Here is a 27,205-nt window from a genome sequence, read left to right on the forward strand (position 1 = left end):
TTTTGGAAAAATAAACTTTATTTATTCACAAAAATATGGAATTCTTAACGATTGACAAGTCGAATTGTGGAAAAATAATTCAACGATAGATGGTATGTTTATGTTATAATAAAAATAATTTATATTATTACATTGAATAATTAAGCTGACAAATTATGTATATTCATTTTTCATTGGCCGCAGCGTTTGAGTCCATTAGCCGAACTCCTTAACTTGAAACTCCTCGATTTGAGGATTTGTTGAGGGACATCTATTCTGCTATCTGGGCACCTAGACATTCTGGATAGATAGTGGCCTAATATGAGGTTGAGTTTAAAGTCATCTATTATTTGAGGTATATATTAATGAAATGAATGAACTTGAATTTGTTGTAAAAACGGGAAATGAATCAATTGAGTCTCTCTTTTCGCAGACTATATGGTTTTGATTCCAAAGCGTCCCCGGCAGAACTTCAGGGAATTAGAGCCATATTGTAGACAGAGGAGCCTAGAGAATAGCGTGGAAAAGTCCAAAACCGTAATTTTCCGAAATAGCAGTTAAATGAAATATGGTTTTACTTATCCCGGAAGATAGAACGCAATTCATTATTTTACAATCTATAGACTGTAGGTCTTTGGCATGAAATGAACAAGTTTTTTCGGTCGGTCTTCACAGAAGTCAATGTAGGTTTGGTAATGAAGTTGAGGAGAGAACTGCCTAGCTTAATTACTATTTAACCATATACAACTCCTCTGAGTGACGATGATTGTTCTCTTTTCTGAGAGAAGTCTACTTTACACTTTATTGCTAGTTACCTAGCCCGTCACATATTCGTTTGGCTTCAAGGAATCCACAAGGAATAAACTGATATTTACTTATAATTCATAAATATGTACTTTGGTATTTGCAAAAGCCAGCAATTACAAAACATGCCAACTAAAGTTTTTGTGTTGTTTTATATTTTATATTACACACATTCCTTTAACTTTTTTTCTAAATAAACATTTTTATTGCTACAAGTGAATAATATTGCATCAATAGTTTATTATACACATCAAAATGAGAATATGAGCGTCTTAAAATTATAAAAGCCTCTATATAAAAACACTAAAAAACAAAAACACATATTTTCTACAACAAATGTTTTAAGATTTCTGATGACATGCAGTATTATTCAATTTTCCACACTTTATTGAAAGTGATCGTCTGATCGGTTGTTACTTTAATTATACCTAGGTTTCAAGTTAGTTATCTTGAGCCGAGACACAAAATTATGTTGCAATGGAAACCTGGATTTCACCTTAATTATTTTTATGGTCTCCACCATGTGAAAACCATTCTCAGAAAATTTAATAGCACTCTCCCCTCGAGCTCCCATACATTCAATCCAAACAAATAGTGCAATTCTATCTGTAGAAACCTCTAAGAAGCCTTCAGTTTGGTTTTGTATTGTGAATTTTCCTATCTGCAATAAAATTAGTTTTAGAATCTGATTTTATTTGAAGATCAGTAGAATGATCTTTTGAACTATAAATATATAATTTGGTATACATAGGCAGTATATACTACTTTCTCTCTCTATATATATATTTCGTTTTTTTTTTCGCGACGCCTACGGTTCTGCAAGAAAGATTTTATCTAATTAAATCTAATCTAGGTCATTCTCAAATGATATTATATTCCGTTAGCTAATTTTTCATCAGACCATACCTCAAAAGAAGGAGGGAAAGAACAATATCAATAATTAAGGGAAAGGATTAGCTGAGTGGTTAGCAAATACTGGGTGGAGTGGAGATCAGTAGTTCGAATCTATCCTTGCCCTTGGATTTACTTTTCATAGGAGCTTCTTACAGCTCACTGCCTGATGATGGACAGTGTTGTCTGTAGCGTGAGGAAACTTTCCGGAGCACTAAAAAGAGCTCCGGGCGCCAATAACCACGTTACGATGTTGACGGGCCTTAAAAAAGAATCAGCGAAGAGATAATGAAATACTTGTTGTTCACTGAGTTCGAAAATGTCTATCATTCTATCCTAATTAAAGCACTTATTTACGTTATTATTTTGGATGATCTGTAAATCTTTGTTGAACTCATTAATCAGTAATGAAAGATAGTCGTCTCGGTTTTCTTATGTGGATTGTTTAAAAACGTTTAGGTTTGTCTTTTCGATAGATTTTTATTCATTTGTTAGGTGATTCTGTTGATTCCGTTTCTTGATGTTCATTTAATCTTTCGCTTCTATTTTTTTTTCATTTTTTTATTCACTCTTTCATGTGCAATGATTGAAATCGGTCTTAATTTCGTTCGTCTTAAGTCCATAACGCTTATGTCCTGCATATTAGAGGTGATTACTGTTTAGATGATTTAGAACATTTTTCCACATCCTATGTGTAGCAATTGGTTTTATAGTAAACATCATTAAAGTTATTAGAGGGGTCTTAAGTATAGTATAATTAAGTCTTTCATATGGGTGAGATCATTAGAGTAATTATTTTAAAGAGTTAGTCTTATATTTGAAAGCTTTTAGATACAAGGGAGCCTTTCCTTCCACTTGCTAAAATTACTTGATCTTGATGTTGTTCATGATTTCTGGTAGCCATTACTAAGGTTATTCATTAAAGCTATTCAGAGACTAATTACTTAGTAGATTCAAGATGTAATCTTCAATAGAGCTGGGAGGTTTTTGAGAGAGTTATACTTAGGAATTCGTCAAATAATTGTTGGGGTGTATCTCGTCTTCGTACCTCTACTGTATTCGATGTGTCTCTACCGGGTGTATTCTAGATGGCGCGACAACATATTCCTTGTATGTATTTTAGTAAAATAAAAGGAAGCATTTCTATCTCAGGAGAGGGACCTTAATATTATGGAACGGCTTAAGGGGTTTATTTTCTGTTTAGATCAAACATTTTCGTCCGTACAAATTGGTTGTAAAGTATTTGCATGCCCGATGGTCGATTGCTTTTTTTCTATTGTAGATCTTTTTTCAAAATTTCAAATACTATGGCTTCTGGCGTTTAGTTTATAGCCTCAGTAGTGAGAAGAAAGTGTTTGTTAAAGTCAATTAGTTTTAGTGTTAGATTGTTTGGTAATAAGTACTTTTAAGTTTCGATTTTTTTGTCGTTGTAATTAAATTAGGTACTTAAATGTTTCTAAATATTTTCTTCACGCCATGTACCTAAGGTATCTTATAAATGAATTATTTTCCGAGGTCTGTTTTATGTAATTCATCCTAAGTATTCCTTTTTGTTTATTTATATAAATTATTGTCTTTCTATTTTCCAGAATTTTCTGTTCTATTTGTTTTTGTTTATAGCATAATGCCTTTTGTTTGTTTTTATAATTTTGTAATTAAAGCCTTGTATTTTGTTCTAATTCTAATCAAATTTGATCTTTATTTCACATTCTTTTTGTCTTCAAACTATCATCATATTATATAACATTTTGTACTGATCTCACTCTATTTGCAAAAACTTAAACATAATAGTATTATTATTATTATTATTACTTAAATGTTTCTTTTAGAACCCATCTTGTCTTAAAAAAACAACTTTAATAAGAGAAAAACAATTATACAAAATTAGAAAATTCTTAATGACTAAGTTTTATTAACCATGAAATAAAATTATAATATGATACCTTTACATTCGCCCATGGGAATTTCGCATTCTTCAATGGTATTGGAAACAAATAATTTGGAGGTACTAGGGTGCTCACCAAGTCACTTCGTAAAATCAGTCTGAATTTCAAGAAACATTGTGTCCTATCAAGACATGAATCCAAAAAATAAGACATATTTTTCTTGAAAACTTGTCTTGACTGATTTGGTCCCTAAATTAGAAAGTATAAAATATAGTAATGATAATAATAATAATGATAAAATATTGAGAAAGGAAGGAATTAGCTCAATGAGATTTTTTAGAATTTTTAGCAACCATTTATAATTTTAATGCACATAAGCATAGTAAGCAACAGGCATAACTTACGAAACTCGCAGTTACTTTATGACAGGATATAGGATCGAAACTTGACCAATTATAAACATCTATGAAAATCTGAGCCTCCGGTACTGCCACCAACAGATCTGACACCACTATTAGACTTAATTGATCGTCACTTTCCAACTTTGCACTGATTATGACATTAGCAAAGAAATCCTTGGCATGATAGTGTAACATCTTCCACTTCCCAAGATAATCTGAAAATGATTGCAAAAATCATAAGGGTTTAATTCTTTTAAACCAGACTTGTTTGTTTGTACAAATGAGCTTGAATAAGAACCTGTGACTATTAGTTGAAGGCAGTAAGTAAAATACTTCATAGACAGTCTTTCTGTTCACTATCTGTAGATTATATTGACTTGGATTTTCAAAAGGGGTAAATTAGGAAATGCACAAAGATGGTAAACTTTTATAAATAACTAGGAGCTGAGATGTCTCCTCAATGTTTTATATATCTAGAGATAAATTTAGTGTTTCAAAACACTAGAAACATTTTAATGGACGAAACAAATAATTTATTGGATGTTGCGTTAAATGCAAACTTAATTCCTTCTGAATTGAGGGAAATCATGAGTTATGCGGCTCAGATTTAGGGGCACCAACCTTTAGAAAAATTAAAAATAATAAAACATTGAGAGAAAACTGACTCAGAAATATTAAATAATAAATAAGTGCTAAGTAGCATTACAGTTTTTACTTTGAAACTAATGAGCAATCCTCTCTTTACCTATATTCTCAGAGAGACTACCTGATAAAGTTAATGCAATGGCAGCTCAGCCTCCCTAAACATGCAGTTCAAGAAGTCAATATATATAAGTTATGTTATTATATTCTTTAATTATCTTAAGAAATAAGCAACTAGTACAAGAGGGAAAAATTAAATTATTATTATTTTTTTAATTCCCGAACTAGAAACATCTCACTGATAAAGCGTACGCTGCATAAGTCTATAAGCCTTGTGGAAATAATTTTTTAGTAGTAAACTCCTAGATAAAATTGATCAGTTTAAATTTAACACTTGTTATACAAGCTGTTAAATTTTTGACTAACAACAAATATGAAATTAAGAGGTAAGGAAATTAAATCATGGCGTAAGCATAGAAAAAGTGTGTAATGATTACTATGCTATTTAAATGCTTTAGTAATACAGACACAGAATCTGTGTAACGACTATGGATGAGATAGTCCACTGAATTATGAAATGAACTTGAAATACAAAGTACAAATACGCATTCTATTGTCATTAGTATTTAAGCGCAAAACTATTTATTTATATAAATTTAGTTAAACTGAGTAATTTATACTTTGTTAATTGAAGTCAACTTTGGCTGATGGTCTTAAAAATGCATGCCCAGGCGTTTTAGTTAGAATTAGTAAATTGATTTTTTTTTTTTTATAAACCATTATTATTTAATGTTGATATGTTAACTTTAGTTTCTGAGCTCTGGTTTCTAGCTTACTGACCGATGGATGACCAAGAAGGAGCTTCCCAGACATCATTCAGTTGCCAATAAAGTGCTCCCATTGTCAGTCCTTCTCCTGTAGATAATGTTGTACTTTTCATGCTTCTGTAATGTTCTGTTTCAGTCTTGATAGACATTGCTTGATTGATCTAAAAGAAAAATTATTTAATCATTAAAAAATATAATTACAATTTCCCCAATGCTGTTTATCTGGGAGTATTAATCTAACAAAAGGGGACCTAATTAAGAGATATGTAAAACTCTGGAGATGAATTTTTTAACATAGAAATGTTTATTTTATTTTTTCAGCTACTACTAATATTTATATATTATACACTTAATAAATAATGTAATGCAAGAAAAATAATATAGTTTTAGCTAATTAAATATATTCAATTATTACTTTTCTTAAGAGTTTTAATTTCTCGTACGGAATTGCTATTTACAAATAATACTTTCTATTTTTATCGAAACTTTTTCCAAGAATTTTTTTTGTGGAGTTCTTTGGAGTCGCAACATAAACGTTCTTTTAAAATGTCTCTCCAGTTTTAGATAATATTCCGCAGTAACACAATATCAAGTTACAATGAAAGTATTGCTTATTCCAAATGTTGAGAAAATCTGTAATCCAGATACGCAATCTACAGAATAGACTTTCAGCTGTTCGAAATTTTTTTGAAATAGGTATTTTTGAATATTTTAAAAGTTAGAATGATAATTAAATAAATATTCATTATTACTTTTATTGGAAAGTATAAAAAAATTAATTCGATTTAAGTTTGGGAAATCTCTTGATGTCAAATGTTTGAGGGCATGGGTGTATAGAACCACTAGGCTTTAATACAAACTTTAAACTTGTACCAGGCGTAAATCAGCCTAATTATTTCAGATATCGCGAGTATTTATTTATTATTTAATACGCATTAATTTGTTCAAATCAAGGAACAAAAAGAAAAATCTACACTTAAATAACAAAAAAGATGTATGTAGCGTTACGTAGCCCAGATGTACATACATAAATATATATTGATTTTTTGTTTTAAACATTGTACTTAAATACTCATATAATGTCTTATAATATAATAGTATATAGTTAGTATAATAATATTATCCAGTTTTGGATTTATTAAAACAAAATTATTTAACTTTTTCAGCATTATGACCCAAAATAAAACTCGACTGACGGCTTTTGACGGATTGACTTTTGCAATGATGTTTGACGGATTGTGATGTTTTGTATATTTGAAAAAGTTTATAATTTCTGATAGTGCCAATTATTATAATTTATACAGTTAACAATTAAATATTTTCTATGTAATCATAATACTGGTGATGAATTTACCTGACTCAGATAGATAATATCTTTCAAATCAGTGGCTGTTGGTAAATTAAATCCAATCTGCCAAATTAAAGGAACAAAACCTCCTGGAAAATGTTGTTTCCATCGCAACAGTTCGGAACCCCACACTGCTTCACTTATGTTCATAGCATTTAATAGTGTACTATAAGCTGGCAATGACTGTACACCATACTCTGAAGCAAATCTTGGTTTTGGAAACACCCGCCAATCCCAAAGATTTCCCAAGTAATTGTAATAATGAACTGAAAAACCAAATCGTTTTGTACTTAAAATTAAGAATTATCCTATTATTATTATCTTCTCATAAGTGCCAACTAAATTACTTACCATCTCCGTAAAGATTGCTTTGTGGATCTGAAGCAATGTACTCTTCTTCTTTAGTTTCAATGCCATTAGACGGACTTGAAGGAAAATAAGACCGTTGCGGGTCTAGACTTTCCACAATAGGTTTAATTGTTTTGATATATAAACTCACGTAATCATGTTTATATAGAGTGAAATGGCTTGCAGTGTTGTACCTACATTAGAAAATAAATAATTAAAAATCTTTAAGCAAAGCACATACTACTTTCTCAGACTTCCACTGCTAGGCTCAAGCATGTACATCCTAAGAACTTCCCGAGTACTGTTCTAAAGACATACATCCGATTTTTATAGATTTTAACTTAAAATACATTTAATGGACCTCATTAATGATGCATATGATAATACCATCAAGTAAGTTAAATCGTTTCGTAACCAAGGATTTAGTTTTTTTAGATTTTAAAGCCGTATATGATACAGATGTGCAGACCAGTGGCTTTCAACCCTATGACACTCGCGGACCGATAAAAATAAAGGAATTATGTTATGGACCGGTGAACTTTCAAGACTGAAATAAAAACGTAAAATTTAGTAATATTTTTGTTAATTTTTTTGAATATAAATACAAATTTAAATGACATTATTTAGTGTGCTGTCTGCTGTTGCTTCTTTGTTAGCAAATCAGTTATTCGTGGTTGAAGTTTAGTTTCAGTGAGACAAAGAGCAGCATCTATATCTTATTTCTCATGGACCGCAGAAAATTTGCTTGGACCGGTCCACAGACCACCGGTGGTAAAACACTGGTGCAGACAATGTTGCTTCTGCAGAACCTTGCAGATGCTGGAATAAAGGTTGCATTAGCTGAAATATTTCGGATCACAAACAGCCGCATAAGTAAGTTTCCTAATGTTCTTGCTTAAGGTGCAGACTAAGATGTACCTTATTTGAAGGACATGTTCGCAACACACGAGAAAAACCTATGTAAAATATTGAAAATGTGGTTAGCTCCGCATTACTTGATAATATCTATGATTTTATCCGTAGCACGCATATTATTTGTATCCTGACCCTTTCGGATTTTCAACCATTATCAGAGTCAGCAACTGTAGTGCGAGACGGAACTTAAGTAACATCGAAATCTCTAAACAATCGATTAGTCTACATCAAGTGATGGATGAAAGTCCGAAATCGGTCACGGATAGAATTAGCACTCACGCTACTCGGATAAAATCAAAGAAGTTATGTGTTCAAAGTCAATATATTTTCAAGGGCGCTAGAAGTTCTTGTTCTACAAATATTCGAGACGTTTCTACAAAATAGTTTTTATGTTAATTAAATAAAAAAAAAAAGAATTAAGTCACAGTACATTCAAGTAAAGGCTAAAGCGCAAAAAAGAGCTATCAGATGTAGGATTATGTACAACCAAAATTCTAAATAAGAGCTCCTGTTATGTTCCTACATATGGTAGTAATGAATACAAGCCTACCAATTTTGTCTAAGTGCTAATTCGTTTTCATTGTTACCACTCCAAATGGCAACACTGGGATGATGCTGTAATCTCTGCACTTGCTGCTCAATTTCGGTGCTCACGGAACGCAAGAATGCTTCATCTGCGGGGTACATGTTGCAGGCAAACATCATATCCTGCCACACCAGTATTCCTAGCCTGTCACACAACTGTCCCAACAAGTTATAAATTTATCATTAAAGAACATAAAATTAATGTTATCTTTTTTAAAAAAAATGCATTAAAAAAAAAAAATGACAATCGTGGCTTCTCCATAACTCTTTTCAGAGCTGCTCTGAATCTGGTGGCAAAATTAATGTTACTTCTCGATGGAGATTCACTGGACATTTACCCTTTCCTTACCTTACCAGATATTTTTTTATTTAGGTGATTTAGGAGAAACGTTACTTTTTCCATTCTTGGGAGCTTCTGCTATTACATAATATTAGGAAAAAAACACCTACCCTATAGAATAGATCAGATTCATAAACGCCACCTCCCCAAACTCGAAGCATATTGAAATTGCTTTCTTTGCAATCTGTCAATAGTCTAGTTACTCTTTCCTCGTTAGTATTTTGTTCTGGAAATATGTCTGAGGGAATCCAGTTACTTCCTTTGGCGAAAATGGGCACATTGTTTACATTAAAGTAGAATGTTCGCCCTATAAAACAATTATTATTAATAATAAAATAATGCTAAAATAAAATTACAGTAAAAAATAATAAAGGCGAAAATTAACAACCTTTAGAAAGATCTTCATCTACAGGCTGTTCCATTACTTCTACAGTTCTAAAACCAACCTCGATTGTTTTACTCACAGTTTCACTTTCAGTCTTAAATACTACTGTTAAATTGTAAAGTTTTTGCTCTCCATAGCCGTTGGGCCACCACAATTGTACTTTAGACTAAAGAAAAAAAATGCATTTTATCTTTATTTTCCATTTTCATACTCAAAATAAAAAGTAATGAAAAGTAGGTGATGTGTCTCCTGATTGAACGAATAATATTCGTCGCCAAAGTAGCTGCCTAGTGAGATTGGATCCCAGAACTACACTTTGAGGCTTATTAAATGTTTCCCGATTAACTCTATACAGCAATGGAACATACCGTCCGAAGCGATACGTCTTTGTTAGTTTTATAGTAAGAGTCAAGAGCGCTGGCCATATTATGAAACAGCCCATTAACGCTTAAAAATTCAAATGAACTTTTGGAGTAAGGACATTGACGTATGCGTCACCTGCGGTGAAGAACTTACGGATTGTAAAGATTTTTCCACCACCTTTATAAACCTGCCTTACGCGCAGCAATCGCCCAACAGTGGCTATAAAGGAAAAAATATGTTACTAATTAAGTCATCTAGCTGAAAAAAATCCATGTTTACTATCAAACAGACGTTGCAGCATATTAATACCGATGTTTCAGTGGCGGATTCTAATGAATACAGGAGTGTAAGCGTTGAGAGCTTACGTATTGCAGAAGCGCTATTGGCGCTTTTGACGAGGAAGTGAGAACGATTCTTCTTGCCTTCAAGTATATATACTTGAAGGCAAGTATATATACTCCTTATAAGGAGTATATATACTTGAAGGCAAGTATATATACTCCTTATAAGGAGAAGCCAAAGAAGACTGTTTTTTCTTAACTTTCACGCTGCGATTTTGGCGGTGCAGTTAAAAATATGGCGTATTATTTTGGTAAATGTTTTTTAATTCTTTCAAGAATTCAAGAGGAATAAAGCATCTAATTTTGAGTTTAAGCATTTTTCATTTACACGTTCCATATTTTCCAAACCTAGTTTGTGAACAGACAAGCAGATGTGAATTGCACTTTCATCATCAATATTTAAAGTAATGATTCAAATAAAAAATTTCTGCAGTTGAGAGCAGATAGGAAATAGTAAGTAAGAATTCTACCTTTGGCACTATCAGGACCACTCGACCTTCACGCGTCGATGATTTAATTGTCACTGAAGTTTCGCTCCTAATGTACCCTTGGCCAGGAATTAAAAGCTGGCCTGCCAGCGTACCTGTGACGTCACTGTCCACGTCGAACCATGCTCTGGCTGTCAAGCGCCAATATTCCTCTTCGGAAGTAAGAAATATACCAACAGAACTCATTTGAATTCCCTGAGACAATACAAGTTCCACGGTTTTCCTAAATTATAAAAAGCATGTAAGAGCTCAATTTTTTTTCTACCTATACAAAAATTGGTAAGTTAAGAGCATTAGATAAGTATGGTCTGAGACGTAGTTGCAGATTATGCAAACTTCACGTATTCCGGAACGAAATGTTCGAGAGTCCATTGCTTTCAAATGTTCAAAAGGATGTTTTGGAAAGTGGAGGAAAGGACAGTAAAATGTTACGAAAATATAGGATTGATGGAGGATGAAAGATGACCGAAGAAAGCTCCGATGTGGGAAACTCCTGGGGAAAAAGTAGAGGAAGAACCTGCAGCGCTCGTGCTGGCTGGAAAGTAATTACACAAATGGTACAGAACGTATCTCGTGGGGTTCATACAAAACCGGGAGGTTTGGCGTGAAGTTGATGAGAAGTCAATCTTAAACTCCTGCAAAAACAAATATTACTTTTTCTTTTGTTGTGATGGGAAATAAAATCTAATAAAAAAAATACTTTCCCTTAACTTTCATGTTTTCACCAAGTTTAAGAATGAAAAGGAATACTTGATACAGCCATCTCTTGAAATAAACGCGAAAAGAGCAAATTTAATTGGAGTTCATTAACTGAAAAACATGGAATTTGTTGCTATTAACAAAAAAAAAACAAAAAAAAACAAAAAAAAAAAACGAAGTTATTTCAAATTTATATATTCGTTTAAATTGAAGTTCTTAAAAGTTACCATCTTTTAATAGGAAGAAAGCTTCCACATCTTTTGAAAAATGTAATGTCCTTTCAATTGTTGCAACTGAATTTGCTATTAATTTAAAAAGGCTACGGGGAAAAAAGTGAAGCTCTAACTAATTATAAAACGGCAGCTTTCTCGAATATCGTTGAGAATCGAAGCATTACGTGACTTTTTTGCCGCAAATAAAAAGTTAAACAACCTTCAATCTTTTTGCCTGTTCAACTAGTGCACCCCGAATATATAAATGCCAAACATTCCGGCACTTAACCAGTGGCACTGTTATGATGTAGTTGTACCCTGTGTGTAGTTTACATTCATCCATTCCTCAATAAACGTATTTCCGAATAAACTATTTGGTTAATTCGTCACAATCGTAATACTTATAATTTAACAGGAAACTAAACAAGTATTAATTAGTTGTCTTTTTACTTATTTTGCTGAATGAAGTTCGCTAGAAAACATACGACATAATTAAAAAAAAAACTATGGATGTAGAGGAAAAACGTCAAACTGACCAAAGACCAACTGACGGGAACGCTGGCCCCCAATCCCAAGCAAATGATGCTTGCATCTTCCTTATTTTGTTAATATGACATTCCCCATGATAGACATTTGGCCAACATTCCACCGGAACTTTATAGGGTAGCATCGAAGCAATCCTGCGACTTGCGGCAATTGGAGATGTGAAATTCACGTAGAGACTGTTCAGTCCAACCTGTGTACATTTTTTTTTTTCAGCAAACCTATGAACTGTAAATAACTAACACTACGCCATGCTAAATTACCTTAACAACATTTTTTACATCAAATCTATATCTCACAAACATGTTCGTTGTATTGCCTACTAACTTTTCATTTATATAGATTTCTGATACTGTGTCCACACCGTGTAACACCAGATGAATTTGTTCATAGCGAAGGTCGGAATGCTCTACTGCAATTAAACAAATAATCAAATAAACTTAATTTAGGTATTGAACATGCCAAGGTTCTTTAATGAATACTTAACCTATGTATGCCTAGCCTAATGAATATGGGGAACTAGACACTGCATGCTTAAACAAAGGGAGGAGTTATAAGTTGAGGTACGTTATGATCTCTTTTATTGATGCATAATTTCAATTCATGATTATTAATTTTATTATAGCTTTTAAGATACATCTATTAAGACTCTAAAACATTAGTGGGAATGATTACCAGCTTGGGCTTAAGGTGTTACATCCCTGGTTGAGACTTGAGATAATTGCTTCAATGTTGATTTGTAAAAACAAAAATCTGTCGTAAAAATATTCAAAATCATTTAAAATTCATTTCCATTCAATATTTTTCTCAATATGCAAGCATGAATTTTTGTATTTTTAAAATAAAGAACAGGCTTTATCGCACATCTGTTATAAGTTGATCAGAATTGGAGCGTTTTAATGGTACATTCCAATAATAATAATAATCATCATCATCATTAACCATTACCAACAATCTGGCTACTACATACCTTAGGCAATTTCGGAAGAATTCCTAAGAAATTTTGTCTCTGCCTGGGGCTTTATTTAGTAGCGCTTAATACCTTTAGCATTTCAATTTTTGAAACATTCTTAAAAAGTTAATGACTAAATCAGGAGCAGTATAAATAATTTATTCCTTCTTCTTTCATGGCGCTACAACCCAGTGATGTGGGCCTTGCCCCCCTCAATAAGTTTCCGCCAGACGGCCCTTTTTTTAGCAACCGCCATACAATACCGTCATCTTAAGCACACCGTCCTGCCATGACAAACTGGGCCTTCCAATTCTTCGTTTCCTGTCTGGTGTCATTTTCCGCTGACTCGAGGGATCCCAGGTAAACGAACTCTGTGACGGTTTTAAATTTGTAGTTTCTTATTTTTAGCAGCTCTTTTGGGTTGGAGGTAAAGAAGTTAGCTTTACGCTCGTTAACCACCAGTCCCATTCTCCTGCTTTTGGCCTCAATGCTCAGGAAAGCATTTTTCACTGCGTCTGCTGTTCTTCCTACAATGTCGTCTGCATAAGCCAAAAGCTGTACGGATTTATGGAAGATGGTTCCTGAGGTCTGAATTCCCGATTCTTTCACTACCATTTCGAGGAGCAAGCAGGCTAATGCATCACTTTGCCTTAATCCATTTCCATTACTTTCGTCATGCAAGCTTTGTGTTCCAATTGTAGGGCAATGTACTCTCTCTTTACCAATTTTGGCATTAAAAATGCCCAAGATTATTTTAATATCTGATTTTGGACATCATCTATTGCCTTAACAAGCAAATTATAAAAAGTGTCTTTCTCTTCCTCTTGCGACCCTTCTGTAGGCACGTTAATGCTGAAGAGAAGTTGTAAAGCCAGCATATTCTCGGGCTAATAGCTTTGAAGTCAAGTACCAGCCGACAAGTAGGCTAATCTAAAGAATAGCTCCCCGGAGGTGTGGCCTGTTTATTTTTAGGGGGTGGGAAGTACAGCGCACCTACCGGTGAGATTTTAAACTACTTCCCGCCAATGAACTGTTTCGGATTGTGCGAATTTCGTAACTCTTATGTTTCGCGGGCAAGCGCAGTACACTTACTGCATAGTAACTGCTTCCTGTTTAATGTATTAATAGTGCCCTGTTTGTGACTTGAGGTGCCTTTTTTTTGTAACTTTATGAGTATGAGCATTTTAAATTTGCAGCTTTATGAGTATGAGCGTTTTAAATTTGCAGTTTTTTTTAAATTAAAGCATGATTGTAGTGTGAGTGAGGATGGAGTAATGAATGTTATAAAATTTTGTTCGATATTCTGGAGGGAGTTCGACAAGTATACCCTCCTCAGGAAAAGGACTCCACAGAATAAGGTAAGTTTCTTTTGTGTTGTTCTGTGTAATTATTGTAATGAATTTGTGACACAAATTAAAAAATTGAGGGTGATTAGGTAGGTTAGGAGGGGTATGGGGGGCGAAGCCCCCATTAAGAAAAAATCAGGGGGTGTGGGGGCGAAGCCCCCCATTAAGAAATAAATAAATCAGGGGGTGTTTAAATAGAAATATCAATCCTAAATAAATAATTCGAAGTGATTCGCTGTTACCATATAACTCGCTAGATTTAAGTGTAAATATAAAATAAAGAAATAGTTTTATATTTATATTTGAATATGGCGGGTTCTATAGTAACAGCGAATCAGAATCACTTCAAATTAGGCCACACCTCCGGGGAGCTATTCTTAAGATTTACCGACAAGTACCTCTTGCGATAATGTTATGAAAGTTTGGGTGGCAACTATAGTAGGTAGATATTATAGTTTTCGCTTTCCAATATGCCATTCCTTTCCATCGTACCTACCGGTTGGCGACCAAGTCCAAATTATAAATTAAATTCGCAAAGGCTGCTCACTAGATAAAAAATTCGTTTGTATATTTCTTGTAATCAAAGAGGTTTATGTTTCCTCGGTTACCAAATGGGGTATTGGGAACCAGCTGCTTATATAGATCATACCTTTTCAAATCATCCATTAAGTTATAACCAAGTTTATAAAAATTCTTTTCATTGAGAAAAAAATTATCTAAGGAGGACATGTACTGAATTCCGCTCATAGGGAGAAAATGTTCTTCACAAGTCAATTAATGCTCTTCTGGGTTTCTTCAGGTATTATCAAATCTTCAATAATGCACGTCACCAAACTTAATTCCCATCAACTTGTCACTCATCATACGAACAAAACAATAAGTAAATACAAATAAGTTTCACTTGGTAGAGCAGAAAAAGAAGTAAACTTTGATCTTGGTCCATTCTCTTTCGAGAGGAAGCATTAAGGAATAAAACTATTTCAATATCGGGTAAATGTAAAGAATAGTTACCCGGAGGTGTGGCCTAATTCGAAGTGATTCTGATTCGCTGTTATTATATAACCCGCCATATTCAAATATAAATATAAAACTATTTCTTTATTTTATATTTACATTTAAATCTGGCGGGTTATATGGTAACAGCGAATCAGAATCACTTCGATTTATTTATTTAAGATTGATAATTTTATTTAAACCCCCCTTTATGTGGGGGCTTTGCCCCCACACCCCCTGATTTATTTCTTAATGGGGGCTTCGCCCCCACACCCCCTCCTAACCTACCTAATCACCCTCAATTTTTTAATTTGAGTCACAAGATTCATTACAATAATTACAAAGAACAACACAAAAGAAACTTACCTTATTCTGTGGACTCCTATTCCTGAGGAGGGTATACTTGGCGGACTCCCTCCAGAAAATCCAAACCAACATCCATACAAAATTTTAAAACATTCATTACTCCATCCTCACTCACACTACATTCATGCTTTAATTTAAAAAAAAACTGCAAATTTAAAACGCTCATGCTCATAAAGTTACAAAAAAAGGCACCTCAAGTCACAAACAGGGCACTGGCGGGAACTGATAATACATTAAAAAGGAAGCAGTTGCTATGCAGTAAGTGTACTGCGCATGCGCGCGAAACAAGAGGTAAGAAATTCAAACAAATTATATACAGTACATTGGCGGGAAGTAGTTTAAAAACTCAATGGTAGGTGTGCTGTACTGCGCATGCCCTAAAAATAAACAGGCCACACCTCCAGGTAACTATTCTTTACATTAGCCCAATATCGATATCATTGAAATAATATTAACATAGTTTGATGTTAATTTGTCAACGTGTCTTGAAATGAGAGATTGCTGGTTGGAAGTAAATTCTACAACTTCTTATTTCCCTTATCTCTCTTTCTAAAAAAAATACGGGACTAGGTCGACCTTACCTACAAAAGTTTTCTTAACATAAGGACATTGCCACCAAAGAAAGAGGACAATACCACATATAGACGTCTGGCAACTCTTCCTCAAACACAGAAGCAAACGAGCACAGGAATGTGTTGTCTCTAATTATGTACTAAAAAATCATTGAATGTTATATCCTAAAGAGATGTGTTACTTTAAATATCAGTCTCAGTCGGAAGTGCACTAGAAATTGTGTACAAGTTAAATTCTGAATTTTGCCCTGCTAAGTCCCATTATCGTTCTAGCCTCTTCCTCTTCTTAATTTTCTGTTTCCCAACTTAAAGTATAAATAGGATTAGGTCCAATTTAAAATTTAAAATTAAAATGACTTACATTTGAAATGAGAAAAGTATGTCCAGTTATCCAGAGCAATCCATCTGTATGCTACGTCATTGTACTCATAGAACATGTACTTTTTCAAGGAGCTCGCCATTTCCGAATATATACCTCCAGGAACTTGCGCATCAAGGAGAATACCTTCAAATAAACAAATATTTAAAAAACAAAATAGCAAATCACCTTTGGGAGGGGATTAGTTCTATAGTTAGCCGTCTAGATGTCTTCGTAGAGATCTCGGGTTCGAATCCAGCTGCTGGCCCTTACATATTTTCCTCCTAAGAGCTTCTTACAGCTCACTGCCCGGCAATTTATAGTGTTTTTGTGAAGAGAGAGTACTGTTTGGGAGACGGTAGCGGACTGAAAAAAGCTGCGGGCGCCAAAGACTTCAGATTCTAATGCACCTTCATTAAAAAAATTAAATAATTTTTTTTTACATGAAACATTGTTAGAAATTACAGTAACATGGAAAGACATCCTAAAGTAAGAAAGATTATTGCTAATTTCAACCTTAATTTTTTTATTTGTAATAATGCGAAGCTTACGATCTTGGGTCTAGATCCATATCATGGACTGTGCAACATTTAACGAAAACAAAAAATATAAATCAAACAATAAAAAAAAGAACAGTTCTCTATCGTCAGATATATTCATAATTTTAGCGCTGCCTAAGAAGTTGTCATTAACAAAAGGATTTGTAATTTAATTACAAATACAAGCATAAGCCTAATGAAGTCATTACCAAATACAAATTATAAAAACGTGTAGCTAAAGAATAGAACAATATGCTCGTATATGTATATGTACATATAAAATTGCGAAATGTAAAAAAAAAAATTGCAAAAATATACCCAATGAAAATTAGAATATAATGTTGAAGTTATAGAATGCAAAAGCTTATTCATTATGCCACTTACTTCTAAACGACAGAAAAGCTCACAAAATATCAAATTTGAACCTACTGTGAGTTTCTGTTGTTTTTTTAAATCTATTTAACTTTTCTTTGTTTGGAACATTTTGCACATACATATGTACCTCAATAAACACATAATTATCCTTTTCAAGTAAAATATGACAATAAAAGAATAGTGAGTAGCAAATGTGTTTTTTAAACTTTCAGAGAATTTTTAAATTATTTTCTTTTCATTTCAAACTGACTTAAAACTTTTGACACGTATAATTAAATTTAAACGAATGACTTCTACAGAAAAAGATATGCAATATTTAACTAATAAAAAGGAGTAAATGTGAAGAGTATTTCAGATGCATTGCAATCGTTCAAGTAGGAAAATAAACCATTAATATTCCATTGCACTAACCATAAGTGCTAATTTGAAAGCACAAGACCTAGGTGTAGTTCCACGCAAAATTGCAACATTTTTCTGGTAAGGCCTCATTGCAACCATTAAGATACTTTAGAGAAACATTTAAGTATGAAGTAGAAGTCTTTATATACAATTGTGGAGGAGCGGGAAAGGAGAAATAAAACGGGTGACCACAAAATGTTAATTTCCAGGAAAACCAATTCTATTTATTGACAATAATAGAATAACAAATAGAATGAAGAAGTAAAAAAAGATAATTAAACACAAATCAAACTTATAAAATCAATCATCAATCATAAAATAAATTAAACATAAATCAACTCTTTTAAATGCACCAAATCGTAAAAATAATACTTTTCCTATCACAAACTTAATCAGTTTACTCGGGAAGTGTGGGGTTAGGAGCCACACACATAAAATGATTACCCTCTCAGACAACGGCACGAGCCCTACAGCAGGCCTTACTCGTACCCCGCACCCCCACTCTTCTACCCGAGTCGGCCGTCCCCACTCCGCTCTTTCACACAATAAGTTATAAAATTAAACTTTGACAACCTTATAACAGTTTAAAATAAAATAAATAAACTTTTTTTTGAAAAAACATAAGACTAACTACTTGGCCATTTAGCCTTAAGTATAATCTAACTTCAGTTACAACTATTCTATTTACTAACATTATTAATAATAATTTACTATTAATCAATCAGTAATATAATTGAGTTTAAATGAAAAATAATTTTATGTTTATAGGAAACTTTGTCCAGTTTGAAATTTTGGAAGAAGTGGACAGATGTAGAATTACAGTTGCTCTTTACGATAAAGGTGGTAATTAATGGCTTGTGGCATGAGTACAGGTGCATGCACACTGTAAAGGTATTAACTAAGTAAAGTAGATCCAGATACACTTTTATAATCTATCACCTAATTTCCAACTTGGCTTACATAAGTAAATTCACCTTTTAAATCCTGTTTCTTCTCCTGTTAAGAATTAACAAACTCAAATCAGAAAAGAGGTTCAACAATATGTATATTTCCATTTGTATTAACAAATTTATCTTTCGAGTTCCTTGCCACTGATTCTATATTACAGTTAAGATTCATATAGTTACTTGAGTAAAGTAAAGTAAAAAAAATAAAGTAATGCCTATTTTATCAGGCAAGCTTTTACGTCCAACTACCAAGTAGGTGTTACGGACATCATAAAAGCATGGTGCTGGTCGGAGACGATTAGAAAACATACTTTACTAATCCCCCTTCAGACATAAATTAATATTGTTATTTTGTAATAATAATTGAGACAGATTACTAAATTCTACAAGCCATTCGTTACAGTTTAGATAGACCGGTAAAATAAAAGGAATAACAATAAAGCCATTTATTTGGTTTCAGAATAATGTATATATAAATAATACATTTTAAAATAAAACAAATAAAATAATAACTTCAAAAAAAAAAAAGAAAAAGAAAAAAGAATACCAAATATTGATTTATTCTTTAAACTAGGCCCACTACTGAGCATAGGCCTCTCTCATTTCACTCCACAATTCTTCATCTTTTGCTTTCCTATTCCATGATAGTCCAGCATGTCGAACAATATCATCTGCCCATCTCTTTTTATGCCTGCCGACCTTTCTTTTTCTGAATTTCATGGACCAGTTAGAGATCCACGACCATCTCTCACTCTCATCAGCTTTCCTGCCCATTTCCACTTTGACAGCTTTACCTTTTTTATAACATCTGTCAATCCAGTTTGCTCCCTCATAAATATGCTCTTGATTTTATCCTTCCGACTAACTCCTAGCATACTCCTCTCCATAGCTCTTTGAGTAGTCTGCAGACTATTTAGATTTAGTTTTGTAAAAGACCATGTTTCAGCACCATACAGAAGGCTGGGCATTATGCATCGTTCTAAAACTTTATTTCTTTGTTTAATATTAATATTTCTATTTTTCATTAAGTATTTCAATGACCAGTATTTTTTCCAGGCAAGCGTAATTCTTCTTTCTACTTCTTTGCTATTTCTGTCATTGGAACTAATTAGCTGCCCCAAATAAACTGTCTCTTTAACCTATTTTAATTTAACATTTTGTAAGAAAATATCTTTAGTTTTATTGTTAGGATTTGTAAATAGAACAGTTTTGTCAAGCTTAATAATTAGTCCTGCCTCTCTGCTAGCTGCCTCTAGTTCTATCAACATTTTTTATAAATCTCCGCATGTATTGGCAAATAATATTAAATCATCAACAAATCTGAGGTAACTGAGTTTCCTTCCTTCAACAGTGATGCCATAACTTTTCCAGTTTAAATATCTAAACAATTCTTCAAGTGCACAGTTAAACAGAACAGGTGACAGTGGGTATCCTTGTTTAACTCCCCTTTCAATGCTAAAATAAGGTCCGTTCCTGTCTATCACTATTCTTGCTTTGCTGTCTCTGTATACTGATTTATTGATGTATATGTATGTATTACAGATATTTTGACCTTTTAATGCATGGAACATGCATGTTGAATGCTTAAGAGAGTCGAAAGCTTTCTTATAGTCGACAAAAGCTATGTATACTGGAAATTGAAATTCTATAATTTGATTTATTTCATGAATGTGGTCTATAATTGGAATTCCTGGTCGAAATCCTGCCTGTTCTGGAGATTGATGTTTATTTAAATCTTCTGCTATTCTATTGTAAAGTAGTTTCTTGAAAACTTTACAACTGTTGATGAGAGACTAATAGGGCGATAACTACATTTTGAATTCTCTTTTTTTTTATAGAGCAACACATTATCTGAAAGCTTCCATTGATTGGGAATATTCAATATAAGGTTGAACATTTTGTTCCATAATTCTCTCACCGGCAAATAAGACATTTTTAACATTTCATTTGTGATAGCATCACTGCCGGGGGTCTTATTTTTTTCAGACTTTTGAATATTAATTCTATTTCTGAATTGGTGAACTCTGGAATAGTTAAATCTGAGGATTCTTGAGAGTATTCTAAAAGTGGCGGATAGTCTGAATCTTGGTACAGTTCTCTTGTTTATGTCTTGGTACGGACAAATTCATATTGTTATTTTGTAATTATAATTGAGACAGATTACTAAATTCTACAAGCCATTTATTACAGTTTAGATAGATCAGTAAAATAAAAAGAATAAATGCTCCTAATTTGAGGATTTATACATCTCTACTTAAACATTCAGAGAAAGAAAAAGGATTTTAAAGGAAAGAAAGGAAAAAGAAGTTTAAATTATAAGCCAGGACTTTTGTAAAACCAGTTTCATTACTTAACGGCTACAAAAAAGTCTTATTCAATTTATCATTTCTCTTATCACGACTCTGTACGTTTTAAATATAATAATTATATTTTAAATAATTTAAAGTATGACTACCTAGCAAAAAAAATAGTTTTTCTGCCTGCTTAAGAATCGTATACGCCAATAAATAAATAGAATATATTTCTGTTCTCTGACATATAGGAACCTTAACATAGAGACTAGTTTCTAGAGACTTGAGAAGTATTCATTTAAAAATAATAACGCTCTTTTCACTTGAATTACCCAACCTACCATCTTCTCCATCCAAGTTAGAGAAAATCAGTTCAGAGTTACCACTCAGCAGGTTCTCTTAGAATAAATAGAAACGATCATGCAGTTTGTGGCCTTAATTTCTAAAGCCTTTGTTGAGTTTGCTCAAAAAAGAACAGATGAGGTAGTTATGCTTTCTCATAAAATAAACTTTTTTAGAGTTTTAATCCTAAACTCTAAGGCGGGTATGAGCTAGCGCTCCTAATCCTAATCCTAAAAATTTGAACACATAAAACTGAAAATTATAGGATTCTGCAGGAAGTTTTCAAAAAGAACCCTTTAATGGACAGATAGGGAGATAAAGTTTATTACTAAATACACTTTTGGTACGATACTGAGCCTGGTCCAGGAAAGATCTGCGGCCAATTACCGGCAGGATTGCTTTTTGTCTTGATGGTCGCAGGGTCCAGAGATGCTAAAGTTCATCCCGAAACCGCGCTGATTTTACTGCGGATTGTCCAAGAACTCACCAAACGACCGCCTGCCCACCTCCACAACGGCTTTGGCAGCAGACATCTCAATTAGAAACTCAGCTAAAAGAACTTTTCCCGGTTTTTTTTTTTTTTGTGCCGCCAACACGACAGCCAAAGCAAATGAAGTTAGAAGAAAGCTAGGAATAGCAGTACCAAACTAGTTAATGCTTTTTAATTAATCATGATAAGAAAAGGCAAAATTAATTAGTTCTTAATGCAAAACGAACTTGAATTTATTCTAATCAACAACAGAAATTTTAATCATTTTTGGTGAAAGCTTGTTAACTTTTCTGAGAAATCTTTATTCGCTAATTCTTCTTGAGGCCTCTAAAACACGAAACCCACCATTGCTACTAACTTAAATGAGTACTCACATTTCGCTAAGAATAAATAAACTGAAGTCCTACAGAGAATGGGCGACCACTTGGAAACTAGTTCAAAAAATTACTCAAGTATTTCCTATAGGAATTGTAAGATGCATTTATGAGTAACAGTTAGAGACTGCTCTTAACTTGTAACTATTAATAACAAGCTATCTATCTCATTATCGTAATCTCTGTTTTGTAATTGGAAATATACAAAGAGGCCGTTATATAACATTATTTTCTGTTATTGTAATTTTTTCTTTTTTTCCTTCTGAAATTATTTTAATTTAAGTACCTGCATGATATTAGTAACAATTCTGTCAAAGGTAAAATTCATATTTACTTCCATTGTTGTGACGAAAGAAGCTAAAAATAGTACAAAAATTCTTACTTTGATTAAGGTTGATCAACTTCCATGTTAGATGTCCGAAATCATAAATTTGGTTGGATAAGACGGTCACCTCGATTACAGAAATTACTAAAATTTTAAAGAATATCATACTACTTTTTTTTTTTTACTATTTTATGAACAAATAAATTCGGTCCATGTTTAGAATGAATTAGTGAGTGTTTAAGTAGTTACCACCTCTCCGCTAGCCACCACCCCTCCATTTTTCAGCACATATCCTTTCGTTACTAGTGTGGAAAGACAAATTGTTATTTACAAACCACTCAAAGACTCATATGATCGGATAAATAAAAAAAAATCTACCCAATTAAATACATGTTAACGTTAGATTACTAGTTTATATTTACTGAATTGTTGTAAAAATCAAATATTAATATCAACCATACATTATGTACTTCTTTTTTTATATTTTAGTTATGCTTTAATAACATATTAACGACAATTAATATCCGACCAATTGGTATATAAAGTAAAGTTGGGAAAGTATCCAAATCTGACCAATCGGTCAGAAAGTTGGTCATCATATGATTAACTTACACTATTATTACACATGCTATTTCTTATAGTTGTAAGTGGATAATCTAACAAATCACTTTATGTATATATTTGCTGCAGGACTGGTCACTTAATCCTGGGTTAAAAACCTAGTCACTGCAGGAAAGAGTTAAAACAAAATTATTCTAATTTCTAATTTAAAAATTGTTGGCCATTGGCATTATTGAATGGATCTCAAAAAAATATTTACTCTTGATGGAGTGATAATCTATCCTACAAAGATGAATAGTTCTCTAGAAAACATATATGTGTACATGTTGATCACGTACTGAGTGGAGCTACATATACTGTATGTAAGTATAGAGGTGAAATTATTGGATTATGAAAGGAAGCGTTTCGTTCAGTTTGGCTAGGTTAGGTTAGTTCGAAAGAATGTTATAAGGAAAAAGCGTTCTCACTCAATCAGTTCTCAAGGGTCTATCAAGATAGTTCGTGCATTTTTTTTTTTTTAATGTACAATAGCCCAGCTCTTTTTGTTAAGTAACTATTAGATTAGAAGTGCTGGGTTAAATTAACTTTTAACCTAGGTTAAATTACTATGTAGGTTAAGCATTGTATGGCTTATGATTATTAAATAATAAGACTCAACAATTTATTCTTAGAAGTATAATCCACATAGAGCATGTAATTCAATTCTTCTCTGATACCAGGAAGGTTCTTTGTGGTAAAGAATTCAATAAAAACCTGCTATCTTCTCATTTAGTAAAATTTTTATCTTGCAAAGAAAAACCACGAATGGTGAAAGTATAAAAAGAAGTTGAAGAAGCAAATTTTGTGCTATAAGCAGGGTGAAGAACTAGTACAAACTCTGGCTCATTAATTCTGGAGGCATCCTGAACGCTTAGAGTGTGTTTTTTCATTATCACACTACAATTTTTTTTTCTGTTGAATAAATAGCAACCGTTTTAAGTTACATTTATTAAAACAATTTGAAAGCAGATAATTATTAAATTCAATATATATTATACATTTCAAATAAAAAAAATCCTAAAAAAATATTATTTACATAACAAAAATATGTGAAACCGAGATTATAATTTGAAATTACTGTTAAATATTTCATTAATTCAAACGATTTAATATTGAAATTAAGGAGCGTTCAACATTATTTATTTTAGAATGGAGAGCAAAAAGATGATTAAGAAAGCGATCGTGGCCCTGGCAGATTGAATAAATACATTCATTGCATGGGCTTATAACGGATCGCATTTGTAGTTTTGACAGAATAAGAAACCACTCAACACTTACTGTGTATCTCAGCATAATGGGCGCCCATGATTGAGAGTTCGGCCCTAAAAACTCGTTCCTCCAACCTTCTTCCTCCTAGCCCATCTAACTGTCAGGTCTGGAGAGGTACTCCTTCTTAAAGTGCCAAAACAAATTCTTGGCAGCAAAGGTACACCCGTGGATTTTAATCTTAATACATTTTTTTAGGCCACAGAATTATGTTTAGGATACAGATAACAAATGACAAAGAATTACAAATTTAATCTTGTCTTACAGCTAAAATTTTCAAAAATAATGCTTATAATCTATGATATATTTTCATTTCTTGAAGCGTAATATTTGAAAATTTTCATTTTTCAAACAATTTCGGAGGGTTTGCTAAGCTCAGAGATATCATGACGCCGATATATTATACTTGATATTTAATTGTTAAGTTAAAATAGACTAACTTAATTAGTTATATTTGGAGATAGTGCATATAAAATATAGTAAAATAAATGTCTTCAAATTGTTGTTTTTGATAGTTAACTTACGAAAGTAAATACCTAAATATTAGGAGAGCAGCTGCTCAATTTATTGTATTTTTTTGCATCAAGTTATTGGCGCAAAACTGCGTTTTTAATTTTCAATGTTATTAAAACAAAGCAAGGCGGCAGAGGGTGGATAACAGTTATGATCCAGTGATTAACATCTATAATCGAGTTGTACGATTTTCTTGAAGTTCGTACTTTACAGATTTGATCGCCTAGCTACGTTTATACATTATCCAAGTAAATTAAAATAATTAATTTGTTCTTTCAATCTTGTTTTTGTATTTTGATTTATTATTATTATTATTTTTTTTTATAGTTATGCATTTTAAAAGTTCACATTTGTTACTCTTTATTGCTCTTTAAACTTTTAAAAATCATAGATATTTACAATTTTAAATAAAAATCTCCCTAGTGAATGTACATATGTTGCACCAGATGAAGTAATTGGTGATTTTGAATCCTGAGATTCAGGCTAATCTAGTAAAAACAGGTCTATTTTCGATTTACATCTGGTGCTCTTAGCGGTAGAGGGTGGATCCATAAAAGTGTTCCTAAACTGTAGTGCTGTTAGTAACTGGATATGGCTTGTTAAATGAGGAATTGCACCATAGGGATCTTTTGGAGGATTATAGCTGCCACTGTGGTGAACGCAAAACACCCGAACATATTTTTTTCTGTTTTTACCCTTGAGCATTTTTGCATCGGAGGCATTAACGATAATGGAAGTAGATGGTTGGTAAGAAGTGTCTTATTAGTTTAAGACAATTTATTTTTTTGTTTATGGAATGTTGTGTATAGAATAGGGTTTACGTTTAAGATTTTAGTTTTTAAGTACGAGGTGCGGCTATTAAATAACGAGACTGATGCTGCTACCGTCGTTTGTGTAAGAGGTGTTAGTTTCGTTTTGCCGAAAACATAATACTCACATGTAGTAGAGCAACAAATTGTCGTGAAATTTCACATGAAACTTGGTAAAACCGCTACTGAAACTTATCTTTTATTAAAAGAAGTTTATGGCGATGAATGTTTATCACGTGCGCAAGTTTATGAGTGGTTCAAGCGTTTCTAAGATGGCCGAGAAGACGTCGGAGATGATGACCGCCCGGGTCGCCCTTCCACGTCCAAAGCGGATGAAAATATCGATTATTATTAATCAACATTACTTGTTCTTGCTTGATGGGCTTGAGGTGCTTGCTTAACTTCGTGAAAGAGTAGAGAAAAAACAACCCGATTTGTGGAAGAACAAGTCACGGGTTCTCCATCAAGACAACGCGCCGGCTCACACTGAATTGTATGTCAAGACGTTTCTAGCCAAGTACAACATCCCAGTTTTAGGCCATCCGCCTTATTCGCCTGACCTGGCCCCCTTGTGACTTTTATCTGTTCCCCAAAGTCAAATCTGCATTAAAAGGAACACGATTTCAGTCCGTTGAAGCTGTGAAAGAAAAAGCGGCACGCGTCATGCAGGAGCTCGAAGAAAAAGCAGCACTGTTTCGAACAATAGTAAATTTGCATGGAGCGTTGTAAGGATAGGGGAGAGGTGTATATTGAAGGTGATAATAACTAAATATGTATAAATTTAAAATAAAATGTTTTATAGCAATAGTCTCGTTATTTAATAGCCACACCTCGTATTTCAGAGGATCCCCTAAAATAAAGAATATAGGGCAACTTTTTTCAGTTTATTTTGGTAAGTTTGTTTACTTCATAACTCAGTAAATAGTTATATTTCAAACAATTTTATCTCAATCTATTGATAGAATTTGATGGATGAACATTTTATTGGTCATGTTTGAATAGTGACATTGAAACAAGTTTTTGTACGGAAATTAAATAATAAAAATAATAATAATAATAATAATAATAATAATAATAATAATAATACATACATACATACCAGATCTTAAAGCAGAATATATTCTCCTTGAAAGAATTGGAGGGATTGGATGCATAAGATTAGACTAACCTGAATCTGCTGGTACCCTTTCTTCCTGGAACTTCTCTAGAGAACTTAGGGAAATTTTTTCTTGTGATCTCACTTGGCACTGATGGGAAGAGTGCTTAGTCGCCGACCAGAATAGTCCACTGGACAAAAATAAACTAGCCTGCCAGCCAATATCAACCTTTGCTGACGGTCACCAACCAAACA

At 32.9% G+C, this 27,205-nt stretch overlaps 1 protein-coding gene and 1 long non-coding RNA gene across 6 annotated transcripts; one reads left to right on the top strand and one right to left on the bottom strand.

The window, feature by feature from the left end:
• Nucleotides 1–27,175, bottom strand: beta-Man (beta-mannosidase). Of its 5 annotated transcripts, none has more exons than XM_074143844.1 (14): nt 27,023–27,175; nt 16,588–16,731; nt 12,261–12,409; nt 11,991–12,190; nt 10,526–10,766; nt 9,355–9,517; nt 9,077–9,273; nt 8,592–8,782; nt 7,130–7,320; nt 6,785–7,044; nt 5,444–5,591; nt 3,965–4,176; nt 3,618–3,809; nt 1–1,444 (listed from the first exon to the last, which is right to left on the bottom strand). In XM_074143844.1, the coding sequence occupies exons 2-14, from the start codon at nt 16,685–16,687 to the stop codon at nt 1,202–1,204; spliced, it is 2,487 nt and encodes an 828-aa protein (XP_073999945.1). In that variant the 5' UTR covers nt 16,688–16,731; nt 27,023–27,175; the 3' UTR covers nt 1–1,201. The 5 variants fall into 5 exon arrangements, with proteins under 5 accessions (XP_073999945.1, XP_073999943.1, XP_073999944.1 ...); XM_074143842.1 differs by lacking the exon at nt 27,023–27,175 and adding an exon at nt 22,724–22,987; XM_074143843.1 differs by lacking the exon at nt 27,023–27,175 and adding an exon at nt 22,342–22,481.
• On the top strand, nt 14,944–26,896 carry LOC141462194 (uncharacterized). Its single transcript, XR_012463142.1, has 4 exons — nt 14,944–15,094; nt 18,666–18,788; nt 23,357–23,589; nt 23,947–26,896. It is a non-coding gene; the product is annotated as an uncharacterized lncRNA (long non-coding RNA).
• Nucleotides 27,176–27,205: the final 30 nt, after the last annotated feature.

Source organism: Rhodnius prolixus, unplaced genomic scaffold (assembly GCF_049639745.1).
Source record: "Rhodnius prolixus isolate KJV_2025 unplaced genomic scaffold, Rpr scaffold_18, whole genome shotgun sequence".
NCBI lineage: Eukaryota > Metazoa > Arthropoda > Insecta > Hemiptera > Reduviidae > Rhodnius > Rhodnius prolixus.

Excerpts from the sequence above, each read along its gene's own strand:
- beta-Man (XM_074143842.1), bottom strand. The coding sequence starts at position 22,832 with ATGATATTCTTTAAAATTTTAGTAATTTCTGTAATCGAGGTGACCGTC. Across the intron at positions 7,045-7,129 it reads AAGCAATCTTTACGGAGATG|TTCATTATTACAATTACTTG; the intron begins GTAAGTAATTTA and ends TTGGTTTTTCAG. Across the intron at positions 5,592-6,784 it reads ATATTATCTATCTGAGTCAG|ATCAATCAAGCAATGTCTAT; the intron begins GTAAATTCATCA and ends TTTTTCTTTTAG.